Source organism: Nuphar pumila, chromosome 4 (genome assembly GCF_984573655.1).
Source record: "Nuphar pumila chromosome 4, dmNupPumi1.hap1.1, whole genome shotgun sequence".
Classification (NCBI taxonomy): Eukaryota; Viridiplantae; Streptophyta; class Magnoliopsida; order Nymphaeales; family Nymphaeaceae; genus Nuphar; species Nuphar pumila.
The window spans coordinates 28,344,885-28,359,041 of NC_143252.1; the positions used below are offsets into that span (position 1 = coordinate 28,344,885).

The 14,157-nt window shown below is 36.9% G+C and overlaps 1 protein-coding gene across 2 annotated transcripts in view; it reads right to left on the bottom strand.

Moving 5' to 3' along the window:
- Positions 1 to 1,606: 1,606 nt before the first annotated feature.
- LOC149839753 (Major facilitator superfamily protein) overlaps positions 1,607 to 14,157 on the bottom strand; it is a 113,061-nt gene continuing 100,510 nt past the window's right edge. The window contains exon 10 of one of the 2 annotated variants that reach the window (XM_090002803.1): positions 1,607 to 1,904. In XM_090002803.1, the coding sequence (XP_089858929.1) occupies positions 1,722 to 1,904 (183 nt within the window). In that variant the 3' untranslated portion in view covers positions 1,607 to 1,721. Of the gene's footprint in view, positions 1,946 to 14,157 lie in introns of both variants that reach the window. The other variant, XM_090002804.1, reaches the window with a different exon arrangement.

Below are 14,157 nucleotides of genomic sequence, written 5' to 3' on the forward strand. Positions count from 1 at the left end.
CTTGTCTTGGTCAACCTTTTTCCCAAACTTTGTTCAACCACACTACAACGTGTGAAACAATAACCTAGAAAGTTCTCTAAACAAATTCATCAATATAAGAGGTATCAAGGTGAAGAATACACAGGCCGCAAAAAAATGGAATATATTATGCAACATCCATGTTCCAGTAATTCTGGATCAAATCAGGTTAAGTCATAATCTCAACTCAGAGAATTTTGCCCCAATAGAAAACTTATTGAGAGGGTAAGTAAAAATTGCAGCAAAATATTAAGACATGTTTAGATGGACAAAATCCCAAATGAACAAAAATGAGCGTCTCACACACTAGGGTTATACCAACCCACTCCTATCAAGTACATAAAGATGATGAAATAATCTTCTTAACCAACTGGGATTACATACAAACCCAACCTTTTAGACACCAAGAGAGTCTCGGCTTTTAAGTGGAGCCTATAAAACTAGCAACACAGCAATTTTTCCACCATAGTGTTGTTCTTGGGTGGAAAGTAATGCTTCAAGCGAAGGTATGTGAAAAATAGAGATCTTTGGACATAGCATTTTGCAATCCCGGTTTTCCATCTACCTACACCAAAAATAGTCTAAAGAATTCAAAAAAGAGCCTAATGCTAAGGAATGTATAGAATCACATGAAACAAACAAAGATAAGGATAGAAGGGTGAGAACGGTGATGTGCGCAAGGGATGTATGTCAAGTGCCAACCGAGTTGAGAGGAAAAGAAGCCATTTCAGGACAGATATTGAGTTCTCTTGGTCTGTAAGTGGCTAATTGCTGTCAAGTGCTAAAACTTTGCCAGGACAAATTCTCTCTGAAAAGAAAGAAATATTTCAAGTCTCGGATCAACAAAAAGCTACAAGAGGTGAAATGCAAAAGGGTGGTGTAAAAGTTTCTATCTTTGAGGACCTACTAAAAATTTCTTGTACGTCCTACTTTCTGAGAGAGAGAGAGAATCTGTCTTCATTCATTGTCCTCTGATTTGGTATCACAAATTTAAAAATAAAAATAAAAATACAAAATATCCCCACACATTGCATTCTATCAATAGTTGTTGATCAGTGTTTTAATGCACTAGGGGGAAGACAGCTCAGGAAACTAGTTTAGGATCATAAATTTATCATAATGACAACACAATGGATAAAGATGATGCATGATAACGATGTTGGTATTTCACTCAAAACATTTAAACCTTCTCTGCTCAGACAATGATAGAAATAACCATTATTATTAGAATTATAATGATTACAATAATAACATGCAATCTCTGGATTATAAGAAAGGATACCAGAACTTGGACCTCTAGAACAGGTTATAACATTCATCAGTGCATTCTCAAGCAAATGCATTTTGAATGATGAGAAACCATGATATAATAATAACCTTCTGTAGAGCATGTTTCCTCATTAGGGAAAAAAGAATGAGGCACTGCTTTAGAGAACTGGTTGTGTCTCTCTATGTCAAGGTGGAACTGTAACATGGAAAGTTCATATAGTACAGTTGCAGTTCTCCCAAGCAAATCAGGACAAACATTTTTTGCCCAATAGTTGGGTTCATAAAGTCGCACTATTTTAGCCAGGGTAAGAAAACAAACTTGCTCCTATTTACACTTTCGATTGCATAGATCCACTTTAATATTCAGAAAGAATACAAGTAATATATTACATACAGTCACACTTGCTTGGAGATATGGAAGTAAGAACTGAATGTCACTTTCCAAAAGAAAAAGCTTTTTCTACCTTAAGTGTGAGTACCATAAGCCCACCTAGGGACACACATAAGGAAGTAACTGTTATAAGCAACATGGTGTGAAAAGAAATATACGGACTCAGAAAAAAAACGATTGCCGTTGAAGCACTCTGCCACACCTTTAACTGAGCAAAAGCTGCTTCCTGTACCACAGTTCATGTGTTAAAATGTGATCTTCTTCATACTGCAATTCTCACAGCAACCCCAAGAAAATTCTTGTGGGAAATTAACATAGATTTTTATGAAGAAACAGGTGAAATATGATACAATATAAAAAAGAATACAAATCAAAGACAACATAAGCCAAAAACAAAAGACGTCACAAACATTTAAGGAAAAAAAAAGATGATTACACATGCCTGGTTTTAATTCAGTGCAAAGAGACAAGCTGCACATATTACAGCGGTGAAAAGTAAAAACAGAAAACATTACAGAATGTATTAGTGAACATGTTTCATTCTCAATTACATAATCTAATACAAGAAACTGAAATCCTATGGATTTGTGGAATATGCAAACTTCAATAGCAGGCATTCTTGAACTTTTGACATACGAACAAGCAAGAATTGTCAAGATGTGCAGAGTTGCACCCTTGGGAGTAGTGCTCTAGATGGCGTGAGGAATAAAGGAGGAGAAGGATGTAAGCAAGTTGGGTCGTTCCTCAATCTCTCACGAGAGGACACCCCAAGTATCATTAAATTTAAACTTTATGTGTACAGAAAATCCCTCACAATGTAAAAGAAATGCAAAGAAAATACAATGTGACAAAGGACTAAAGTGCCCTTAACAATGTGAAAAATACAAACTGACCGACCCATACTTAACACTCCCCTCAAACTGTACATGGTTAAAAACCATGGACAGTTTTTTTTTCAGCAAATAATATTGAGATAAGGACAATGGCTTAGTGAAAAGGTCTGCAACTTGATTCTCTCCTGGAACAAACAAAGGACAAATTTCTTTATCTTCAACTTTTTCCCTAATGAAATGCTGATCCAGTTCAACATATTTCATTTTCTCATGCTGACAGGATTGTTGCGATGGCTATAACACTGCGATTATCATAATATATTAGTGATCTACCTATTTTTTTGCCTTATGGCAATAAGATGTCAAATCCATAGGATTTCAGCTATAACAGCTGCCATTGCCCTATATTTCAGCCACGCTACTTGATCTATCCACAATTCCTTGTCGTTTTTTGGACCAAGAAACTAAATGTTTTTCCAAAAACACACCATATCTTGTAACTGACCTTGTTGTGGGATCTCCTACCCAATCCACATCAGAATATGCCACAACTACTAAACTCAAATGATAAGAATTATTTACGGGCTCATAATATACCAAGCCATCAGTGATCGTGTCTTTGATGTACTTGACAATTCTCTTAACCACATCCATGTGGCTACGGCTAGGCGCATGCATAAACTGAGATACCTGGTTGACAGTATATACCAGAACTGAGCCATGAATGTGAGATATTGTAGCACTCGTATAATGATTCTGGATCTCCCTAGGAAATCAAGTAATATATGTTAAAATACATGTAATCAATATATATATATATATATATATATTCAATACCCGACAGGGGTATTTTAGTCATTTCACATGTACCCATTAGGGGTACTTGTTTTTCACCTTTTTTATTGTTTATATTTCTTTTTTTATTTTCCTCTTTTTTACCCACTTAAGGGGGCCGGAGCCCCCTTTTTGTGGCTCTTCTTTTGAGGCCATTTGGCCTCCCCCTTCTATCATTTTATTTGTATAAATAGAGGTGAACCCCTTTGTATATTTTCACTCTTGAGAGCTCCCTCTCTTTCAATAAAGAGGCATTTATATTTTGTATTGTGTTATCCCTTGTGGACTTGGCTATTATCTCTTTTGTGTGTCCATTGGTGGACATTGTAAGTGCTTATAGCACTCTTTGTATTTCCGCATATCTCATTACAATATATCATTCTCATCTTTTGCATGCAACTTTGTATTCAATGCTATTGGAGTTTTATCTGGCTTACATTCCAACATTCCACTATGCTGCAACAAAAACTGAGTATATTTGCTTTGAGTAAGAATCAATGAAGTAGTTGTCCCACCTGAACACAAGAAAATACTTGAGAATGCCAAGATCTTTCATGTGAAACTAATCATGCAAAAAATCCTTAAGATCTTGAATGAGAGATAGACTGCTTCAGGTCTTGGGGTATCTTAATCGGGTCAAGCAGATAACTGACCAACTAGCTGCCATTGGTGTCCCCTTAACTGATGAGGACTTCTGTGTGAAAATTACTCAGGGCTTGGGCAGCGAATACAATATATTTGCAACTGTGTATGCTGGTCTAAAACAATGTCCACCGTTTGACGAGTTCCTTAGTATGTTGCTGGAACATGAGGTCATGTTCAACATTTCGACGCCAGCTCAAAAGAGTCAGGACAATCATGAAGTTTTTGTGGCTGACCACATCTCAAAATTTCTCCCAAGGTGGCAGTTAATATAGAGGACGTGGGAAGTCCAATTGGGGAGGACGTGGTGCCGGTCTATTGCCAACTCCTCCCGGCAGTAGAGGGGCAGGTATTCAGTGTCAAATATGTGAGAAGAAGGGGCACACGAGTTCATATATTGGAGGTGTGTCCCTACCAGTGTTATTAAAAACGCGCCTCAAGGCGCAAAAAGCGCGCCTCGCCTCAAGGCGAGGGGCTTTGTGCCTTGAGGCGCAGGCATAAGGCGCAAAAGCCCTGAGGCGCACGCCTCATACGCCTTGAGGCGTACGCCTCAGAGCGAGGCGCGCCTCAAGGTGAGGCGTACGCGCCTCAAGGTGAGGCTTTTAATAACACTGGTTTTGTCCTATTGAATTTTCTCTCCAACTTTTTCTAACTTTTATGCAGTGGGAGTCCAACTCAAACACCAATCTTTTGCAAGTTGTATGAAAACAGTAAACCCCCTTATGAAATTAAGAACTAAGTGGGTAATTAACTTTATCCTATGTCATTAGCAAATTATACTCTCCAACAGCTAGCATATGCCATCTGAATCTCTCTATATATAATCCATAGATACATGCCTATCGAAGAAGGAAATTATATAATTGATTTTCATGCCCACTTTTCCCCTTCAATAAAGTGATCACTTATATGTTCATCATATCCACATTCACCTTTTTACACAGAATTAATACCAGGATTCTCTTATCGATCTATTATTATCTCCACTCCAAAGTGCTCCCTGTGGTGTGTCTGTTCATATGTGCTTTGTGAGAATCTTTGTATAGGTTTAATCGTTCAACTTTAATTAGTTTGTCCTGGAATTTACTATTCAAGTCATAAGCAATAAGTTAGATTCACTTTTAGTAAGATTAGAAGTGCAGTAGACTATTATACAAGAATTTAAAGATGGGCCAACAATAGGCCAATTTGCTGCTCAGACTTAAATCTTATTCTACAAAAATAATGGATATATAGGTATATATATAGAAACATCATCCCTAGGATTAGTTAAATAACTAGATCTTAGAAAAGGGTGTCACGTTAATGAAAGTGTCACGGTTGTTTCACTGCAGTTTATACAACTGTAACAGTTGAACTGTTCTTGCTTTCTCAATAGCATCCACACTGGGAGTGTTGTATTTTGCACGCTGTCTCATAAAAAGATGCAAATCACAGTTGGATCAGTAAAGAGAACCATAGTTTCACTGGTTACTTAGCTTATAGAAACGTAGTTTTCAACACATAATTTGACAAGTATAACTAATTCAGGAATCAAATCCAATAGTCTAACTTCAAGCACATGGTATAGGTTTGGGAATATATAGGATTCTGGCTAATTGTATTGGTTCGCTTCTTATGCCATAAAAAAATATCAGATCTCTTTTCATGTTGGGGATCCCTCTCATGTCTTCTTTACCCTTTTACTTTACTTTATTTAGAGTTTCCATTCATTGGCCAGAACACTGTGTGCACATGCAAACAAACTTATTTTATGGCATAATAATGTAAATGCTCTTGATACTAAGTATTTAATCAATTTTATCAATCTTTAATTATTCCACAATACAATAACTAAGTTGTTTGTGGCTAAATTTACTTCTACTGCCATGGTTTGATGTTAGGTGTATGATATACTGTCATGGTTTGATGTTTGGTTTTATACGTTAATCTCATATTTTTAGAATAATCTCATATATTTTAATTTCTTTTAGTTAATCTCATATATTTTCCAGTTATGTAATCAATTTTTTAGTTACTTTTATATGTTAATCTCATATTTTTTAGAATAATCTCATATATTTTAACTTTTATAGGTTAATCCCATATATTTTAACTTTTGTAGGCTAATCTCATATATTTTTTAGTTATGTAATCAGGTTTTAGTTACTTTTATATGTTAATCTTATATTTTTTAGTACTTATTTGACATTTTCTATTTCTTATTGGTTGTCAATTTCATCAATAACGCATTTCTTTATTTATTTGTATTTTTAGATATTTTTTTATAATTTTTTAAAAGTTTTCAAAAAAAAATTTTGAGGCTTACGCTTTACGCCTCAAGGCTTACGCCTCGCCTCGGTTTTTGGTTGAGCGCCTCGCTACGCCTCAACGCTTTTCACAACACTGGTCCCTACCTTCCGTCCTCCTGCAGTTCCCATTCTGGCGCATTTCCAAGCCCTAACCAATGTTCCTTCTTCTGCAAAGGTGTAAAAGTGTCTTCAAAAGAGACACTATGATCAAGACACTAATTTCTTGATGAAAGAAGTGTGCACAAAGGCACAATAAGAACACTTATGCACAAAGGCACCACCCACAATGGCTCACAAATGCACAAGGGCATAAAAGAATATGATAAACCTTTATTGAACAAAAAAAATGGCTTTGTCTCAAAGCCTTGCTAAATACAAAAGGAGTAGCCCATATTTATAGGGCATTGAATGAGCCTTGGAAGGGCTCCACATCTAGGGAATCATATATGTATATGTATCATCCTTCATATATATATAATATATATGATTACAAGATTTCGGTACATAATTTAACACCCCCCTCAAACTTAGGGCAAGATGACCGAAAGTTTGCCAAGGAAGAAATTGAACCGCGGAACACACAAAGCTTTGGTGAAGAAATCTACCAACTGATATTCTGAAGTTACATATGGAAGATCTATAACTCCTTTCAGATACGCTTCCCGAACATAGTGACAGTCCATCTCAATGTGTTTAGTCCGCTCATGAAAAGTAAGATTTTTGGCAATGTATATTACACTCTTGTTATCACAGCATAACTTGGTAGGCCCTTCTATTGTGATCCTCATGTCTTCTAATAGCTGATGAATCCATACAATTTTCATGGTAGTAGTCGTCATGACACGATATTTAGCTTCGATCGAGGATAGAGACACTTTTTGTTGTTTCTTACATCTTCATGAGATCAGCGAGTCTCCTAAAAACACACAAAAACCAGTGGTGGAGTGACGGTTATTTGGGTCACCTCCCCAATCAGAGTCAGTATAAGCAATTAATTTTAATTCAGAAGAAGAGGATAAAACACTCCCTTGTTTAGAGTACCCTTTATGTATCTTACGATCTGCAAGATGACACTCATGTGGATTGATGTCGGTGCATGTTGAAACTGACTTGCAGTATGAACTGCATGAGAGATATCCGGTCTAATAATACTCTGATACATTAATGATCTCACAAGTTGTCTATACGGGGTGGGATCGAAGAGAGGAATACCATCATCAATCTTTATTTTGGCTCCTACTATAGCAGGAGTTTCACAAACCTTATCATCTGTAATACCTGACCTGTCAATAATCTCAGAGGCAAGCTTAGTTTGAGATAAAAAAATATCCTCTATGAGAGTATGCTACTTGAATACCCAAAAAATAAGTTAAAAATCCCAAATCAGACATTTCAAATTTATCTTTCAAAATTGTTTTTATGCTTTTAACCCCCTTAGAATCACTTCCGGTTATAAGCATATCATCCACATATAAAAGCATAATGACAATCTCTGCATTGGTTTTTCTAACAAATAAGGCAGTGTCAATGAAACAAGATAAAAAACCATTTTCTAACATTACGGAGTTAAACCTATCATACCAAGCCTTGAGGGCTTGTTTTAAACCATAAAATGCTTTGCGAAGGCGAAGCACTTTCCCTTTGGGAGTCTCCATTCCTGGTGGAGCATCCATATATACCTCTTCATTCAAATCACCATTTAGGAAGACATTTTTAACATTCATTTGATAGATATTTTATTTATTGATTGAGGCAACGGTGATGAGACATCAGACAGTGACCATTCGAGCCATAGGGGCAAAAGTTTCTCCATAGTCAATCTCGTATTCTTGACTATAACCCTTTGCTACTAATCGAGCCTTATATCTCTCAAGAGATCCATCGTTCTTAGTTTTAACCTTAAATACCCATCTACCCTATTGCTTTCTTACCCTTAGGGAGATCTTGGAACTCTCAAGTCTTTGCCCTTTTCAGAGCTGAAAGCTCACATTCCATTACTTTCAGTCATTCATCATTCTTTTTGGCTTCTTCGAAGTTTCTGGGTTTTATATAGGAATGAATGACGCTAAGGCAGGCTCTATATTTAGGAGTAAAGAAATCATATGAAATGAACCTAGAAGGCATCTTTCTACTTCTCTCAGTCCTTCGTAGGTTTTCATCATTGGTTGAGTTGGAACTACTAGGTTCACTGTATTTTTCAATTGCACTCCTAAAATTGTTTCTATCTCTATGGGTATATGTTATAGGATCTCTCAATGCTCCTTCATCACTATGTTGGGAGATAGGAGGTTGAGAAGAACCATCTTCTTTATCATTGACTTCATTATGAATGAAATCGTCATCACTATCATTATCTATGATAACATTTCAAATAAAAAAGAGTAATTCATGTTTTCTTCAAAGGGTTCACTCCTTTCAAAACCATTAACATTCTCCAGAAAACTCACATTTCTGGAAACATATAGCTTATCATTCTTTACATCATAACAATGAAACCCTTTTTGAGTTTCAAAATATTCAAGAAAGGCACAGGCAATGGCTTTAGGTGAAAGCTTATCGTTCTTGTCAGTAAGAACGAAACATTTACAACCAAAAATTCTCAACCGACTATAGTCGGGTTCTTTGGTATACAATTTTTCAAAAGGCGAGATATTGTTCAAGTTTTTAAAAGGTAGCCGATTTATCAGATAGACAAATGCTAAAGCCGAATCAGCCCAAAAACCTTTTGGGATATTTTGAGAAACCAGTAATATTCGAGTTGTCTCTATTATATATTTATGCTTCCTTTTGGCTAATCCATTTTGTTGAGGGATTTTCGGACAAAATCTTTGGTAAAGAATACCATGACTTTCAAGATAATTTTTGAATTCACTTGAAAGATATTCTCCACCAGAGTCAGTTCTAAAAAAATTTAGATTTCCATTAAATTGATTTTTAATCATCATATGATAGGTTTTAAAAATCGAAAAAACTTTATATTTGTGTTTAAGAAAATAAATCCAACAATATCTCGTGTAATCGTCAACAAAAATGATATAATATGTGAAGCCTCCTTTTGATAGAACAAGTGTCGGTCCCCATACATCCTAATGAACAATTTCAAAAGGTCTTGTTATAAACATAGATCTTTGACAAAAAGGCAATTTTTTCATTTTCCCAAGTATACAATCGTTACAAGTGAAATCACTTTTACATAGACTTTTAACAAAAGGTAAACGAGAAATTTTTACAATGTTTGGGTGTCCAAGTCTCTTGTGCCACACATTAATATCCTTTTGTTGGACAACATTATAAAACGGGTTTTTGAGAATTTGAAGGGAATCGATATAGTATAGATCACCCTTCCTAGAGTCTTCCTCAATCAATCTCCCGGACCAGCGATCCTGTATCCAACATTTGTTAGATGAAAACTTTATATCACACCCATGATCCGAGAATTGAGCAACGGAAAACAAATTTAAGTTTAATTTTGGTATAAATCTAATTTTTGAAATAAAGAACCCCTGTTTTTCAAAAAAAATTATTCCTTTTACTTCAAGAGATGTTCCATCCACGGTTGAAACAAAGAAAGGAGAGGAATTTTTTGAATATTCGGAAAAAGAATTAAAAATTGGGGTCATGTGAAAAGAAGCACCTGAATCTAAAAGCTAAGAGGTCTTACCGGGAGGAGAGGAGTTTGACAAGGCGGCTCCAGAAATAGCCCCTTTTAGAAGAGGTTGAAGTGCATCCACGATTTGTTGCAATGAGAGCTCCATTTGAAGATGACGAGCACTCTTCCTTTTGAGGTTGGGATGTAGTAGTCATGGCAAGTAACTTTTTCCACTTTGGGTAAATAGGCTTAATGTGCCTCGGTTCCTTACAAAAGTGGCATAAAAGCTTGCTATAATCCCTCTTCCCTCCTTGACCATTTGAGTTTTGATTCTTGAAGTGAGGAGGCTTGTAGGTCCTTAAGTTACTTCCCGGTCTTGAGACGGCATTAACACCTTCATTTTCTTCATTATTGGAAGGTGTAACTAGAACAGTTGGGTTGTTTTTGCTTATACTCATACGAGTTTATTCCCTACTTAGCTTAGTAATTACATCTTCAAGAGAGCGAGAAGTGAAGGCGGATAAAAGAGAAGACCAGATTTGTTCGAATTCGGGCCTAAACCCATTCAAAAAATTGAAAATTTTATCTTCTTCTAATTATTTATGACGAAGCTCTATGGCATTTCCACTCCACTTGAGTTCGAGCATAGCAAGTTCGTCCTAAATAGAAGAGAGTTCGGCAAAATACTCTCTTATAGTCATCTCCCCTTGATGAAGAGTAAGAGTCCGCTTTTGGAGGTAATACTTATGGGACAAGTCCCCAGAGGTGTACATCTTCTCAAGGTATTCCCACGCTTGAGAAGCCTTCTTAAACTTTATAATATTGGCGTTAATTCTTGTTTCTACGGATGAAAAAATCCATGAGAGGATTTTAAAATTCCTCATCTCCCACTCTTCATGCTTTTTGGTGTAGTCTTCAAGAGCCTTGGCTCTTTCTTCGCCTTCAAGAATTTTTATTTCTCATTTCTCCATCAAGGTTATTTTTGGCTCCGGTTCGGGAATCGAGCCTTCGACATAGCCCCAAAGCCTTTTTCCTTTAATATGAGCCTTCATGTTTCCGGCCCAAACGTGATAGTTGAACCCATTGAGTTTGAAGCCGAGAGAGAAATGAGTCTTTTTCACCCATTAGAGAGGAGAGATGATGAAAAAGAATACGTACCACAAAGGATTTTTAGATCTTTCTGAAAAAGGTGCATAGGATCTGACCCGATCCATGTACCCAATCCATGTAACATGTAACGTAACATGTAACTATTTTTACATTTATCGGGTCTCGATACACCACACCCGGACCCATACTGTAATGTAACTTAAATACACAAGTTAGGTCACAGTTTCATTTACTGAAATCGTGACAACTGTAATTGCTCTCTCTCCCCCCCTCTCTCTCTCTCTTCTCTTTCTCAACGCAGGTGCACTGCAGAAGAAAACTTTCATGGTATCAAAGCATAGATCCATCTAGGGGTTGAAGAGGATTCCAAAGGTGCGACAGTTCAAAGGTTTGAGGTTTCGTTCATCTCCCATCCTCTTTTCTTCAGATTTTTTTCTCTACCTCCATCCCCAATTTCCATCTCTGGTTTTCTCTCTTTTTTTTGTTTTTCTTCAGTCTTTTCTTCTCCTTTTTTTAGTGGAGTCACGCCTCGCGTGAATCCCTAAGTTGTTCACGTAAGGGAATCACGTGAAACCTGGTTCACGATATCCCTTCTTCTGGTTCACAATATCACGTGAAACCTGGTTCACGATATTCCATCTTCTTCTGGGCTGGATATCCAAGTCTGATCGTGCTTTCGGGGCAGACCTGCGACATCAAATCTGGGATTCTAAACCCCTTTGATGTCCAGCCTGCTGTGTGACAACTTCTTTTGAGTCGACTCTCAAACCCCTTTCTCGTATTATATTCCTTTTGACTGTTACGAGTGGGATCCACATTGAAAATACAGTCTGGATTTTTTTTTCTTCTTTTTCTTCCGTTCCTCATTGCTTCCACATTAAAATTACAGTCTGAATTTCTTTTCATTGCTTAAATATCCGACCTTACCAAAGTAGAAGAGAAAACTCAGTCTTGGAATACAGTTTGCATTTCTTTTGACAGCCTCTGTTCGCCAATTTTCGAGTTTCTCAGTCGTAAAAAAAAAAGGTCAGCAAACCTCTCTGGCTGCAGACTGAGCACTCTGTGGGTACTCTGGTAACACAAAAAGGAGTTCCTTTTTCTTGTTAAAACTCTTCTTCATGGATCTTCATTCCTCTTCATCCAATCTTTCTTCAAGTTTTCTCACTCAACTCGTTTCTGAAAAGTTAACTACCTTAAACTTCTTGATTTGAAAGAGACAAATCATTCCTTTTATAAGGAGTCAAGGTCTCTTAGGTCACCTTGATGGAACCACTCTCGCTCCACTCGAATTTATTACGAGAGAAGAAAAAGATGATAAAGGAGTAAGTTCAATTGTGTATGTCAAGAATGTAGAGTACCTCAACTAGGAAAGGAAAGATCAGTCGGTGGTTGCATATATCACTTCCACCTTGTCCTAAGAGGTCCTTGTTGCAATTCCCGACAATTGTAGTGCTCTGCAACTTTGGGAAAAATTGGTTCAAACATATTCACAAGTTTCGCAGGCACGAATGGTTTTCTCAAGAGGGAATTTCAAATGCTGAGAAAAGATTACATGATCATCATGGAATATTTGAACAAGATGAAGACTATCACAGACCAACTTGCAGTTATAGGATGCGTGGTGAGTGACAGTGATATGGTGCAACAGACTTTGAGTGGATTGGGATCCGACTACAATATGATCGTCACTTCACTATTGTGTCTCCCTGCCCTTCCTACCTTTGATGAGTTGCGAGCAAAATTGATTCAGTATGAGATGACTCTAAAAGGGTTCTCTGTGGAATCTCACATTCACACAAATTCCCAGGAAGTTTTTGCCACAGGAGTGACTTATGGTAGAGGACGAGGAGGACAAGGGCGCAGTGGACACGGAGGGCGTGGTCTGCTTCCCACTCCAAATATGTCAACTCATGTGCAGGGATCAAGAACCATTCCTACTTGCTTCCTTTGTAACAAAAAGGGGCATATCAAGTCGAATCGTTGGCATAATCCAGAGAATAAAAGAAAGGGTCCACAGACAGAAAGCAAAAGAAAGTTATCAAATAGTGGAGAGATTAAAGATCTGCTAATATCTGCCTTGTCAGAGTTGAAATTGAAGCAGAGTGATGAAGGTACTTGGTTTGGCGACTCAGGGGCAGCGACTCATGTGACAGGTGATGCAGGTAAGATTTCTAATCCCATAACTTATTTTGGAAAAAGTAAGATTTGTGAAATTGTCTACGAAGAGACAATACGCATACAAGCATAAATACTTTATAAAAGAAGTGCACGAAAACACTCTCACAATACTTGAACAAAATACGCGAAAAGCGTAAAAGTAATAAACATGCAACAATGCATGTATTTCATAAAAAGAAGCAAATGCTTGAGACTCTCAAGCTTCGAAAATAACAAGGGGAAACACCCCTATTTATACAAGAAGAGGGAGGTGCAAAAGGGGGCTCCCAAAGGAGTCGTTGGGGAGCCCCCAACGGTCACATTTGTGACCGTTGGGGGCCCTCCAACGACTCTATTGGGGGACCCCCAATGTACCTTTTATGAAAAGAATAAAAACAAAAATAAAGAAAAAAGAAATACAAAAAATAAAGAAGAAAAATTACAACATATTCCAAAATGGAATATGTGCAAAATAGGAAATTACAAGAATACCCTTTTCGGGTAAAAAAGAAAATAAAAAAAGTATATAAATATATATATTTATATATATGGAGATACGTATACATATAATTATTATATATATATGTATCTCTATGTATATAAGTATATATATTTATACTTACAATACAGATTTTGGAGATACATTTTAACACTCCCCCTCAAACTTACGGTGTGATAACCGCAAGTTTGTCAAGAAGGAAATGAAATCCGGGCGAACATAGTGCTTTTGTGAAGAAGTATGCAAGTTGATACTCATACGTCACGTATGGTAGATCAATGACCTTCTTCAAGTATTCTTCTCTGACATAATGGCAGTCCATTTCTATATGCTTTGTTCGCTCGTGAAAGGTGTGATTCTTGGCAATATAAATTGCACTTTTATTGTCACAGCACAACTTTGTTGGTTCTCTGATAAATATTTCCACATCTTCCAAAAGGTATCGAATCCATACAATTTTCATGGTGGTGGATGTCATGGCTCTATATTCGGCTTCAGTGGATGACAGAGAGACCTTCTGTTGC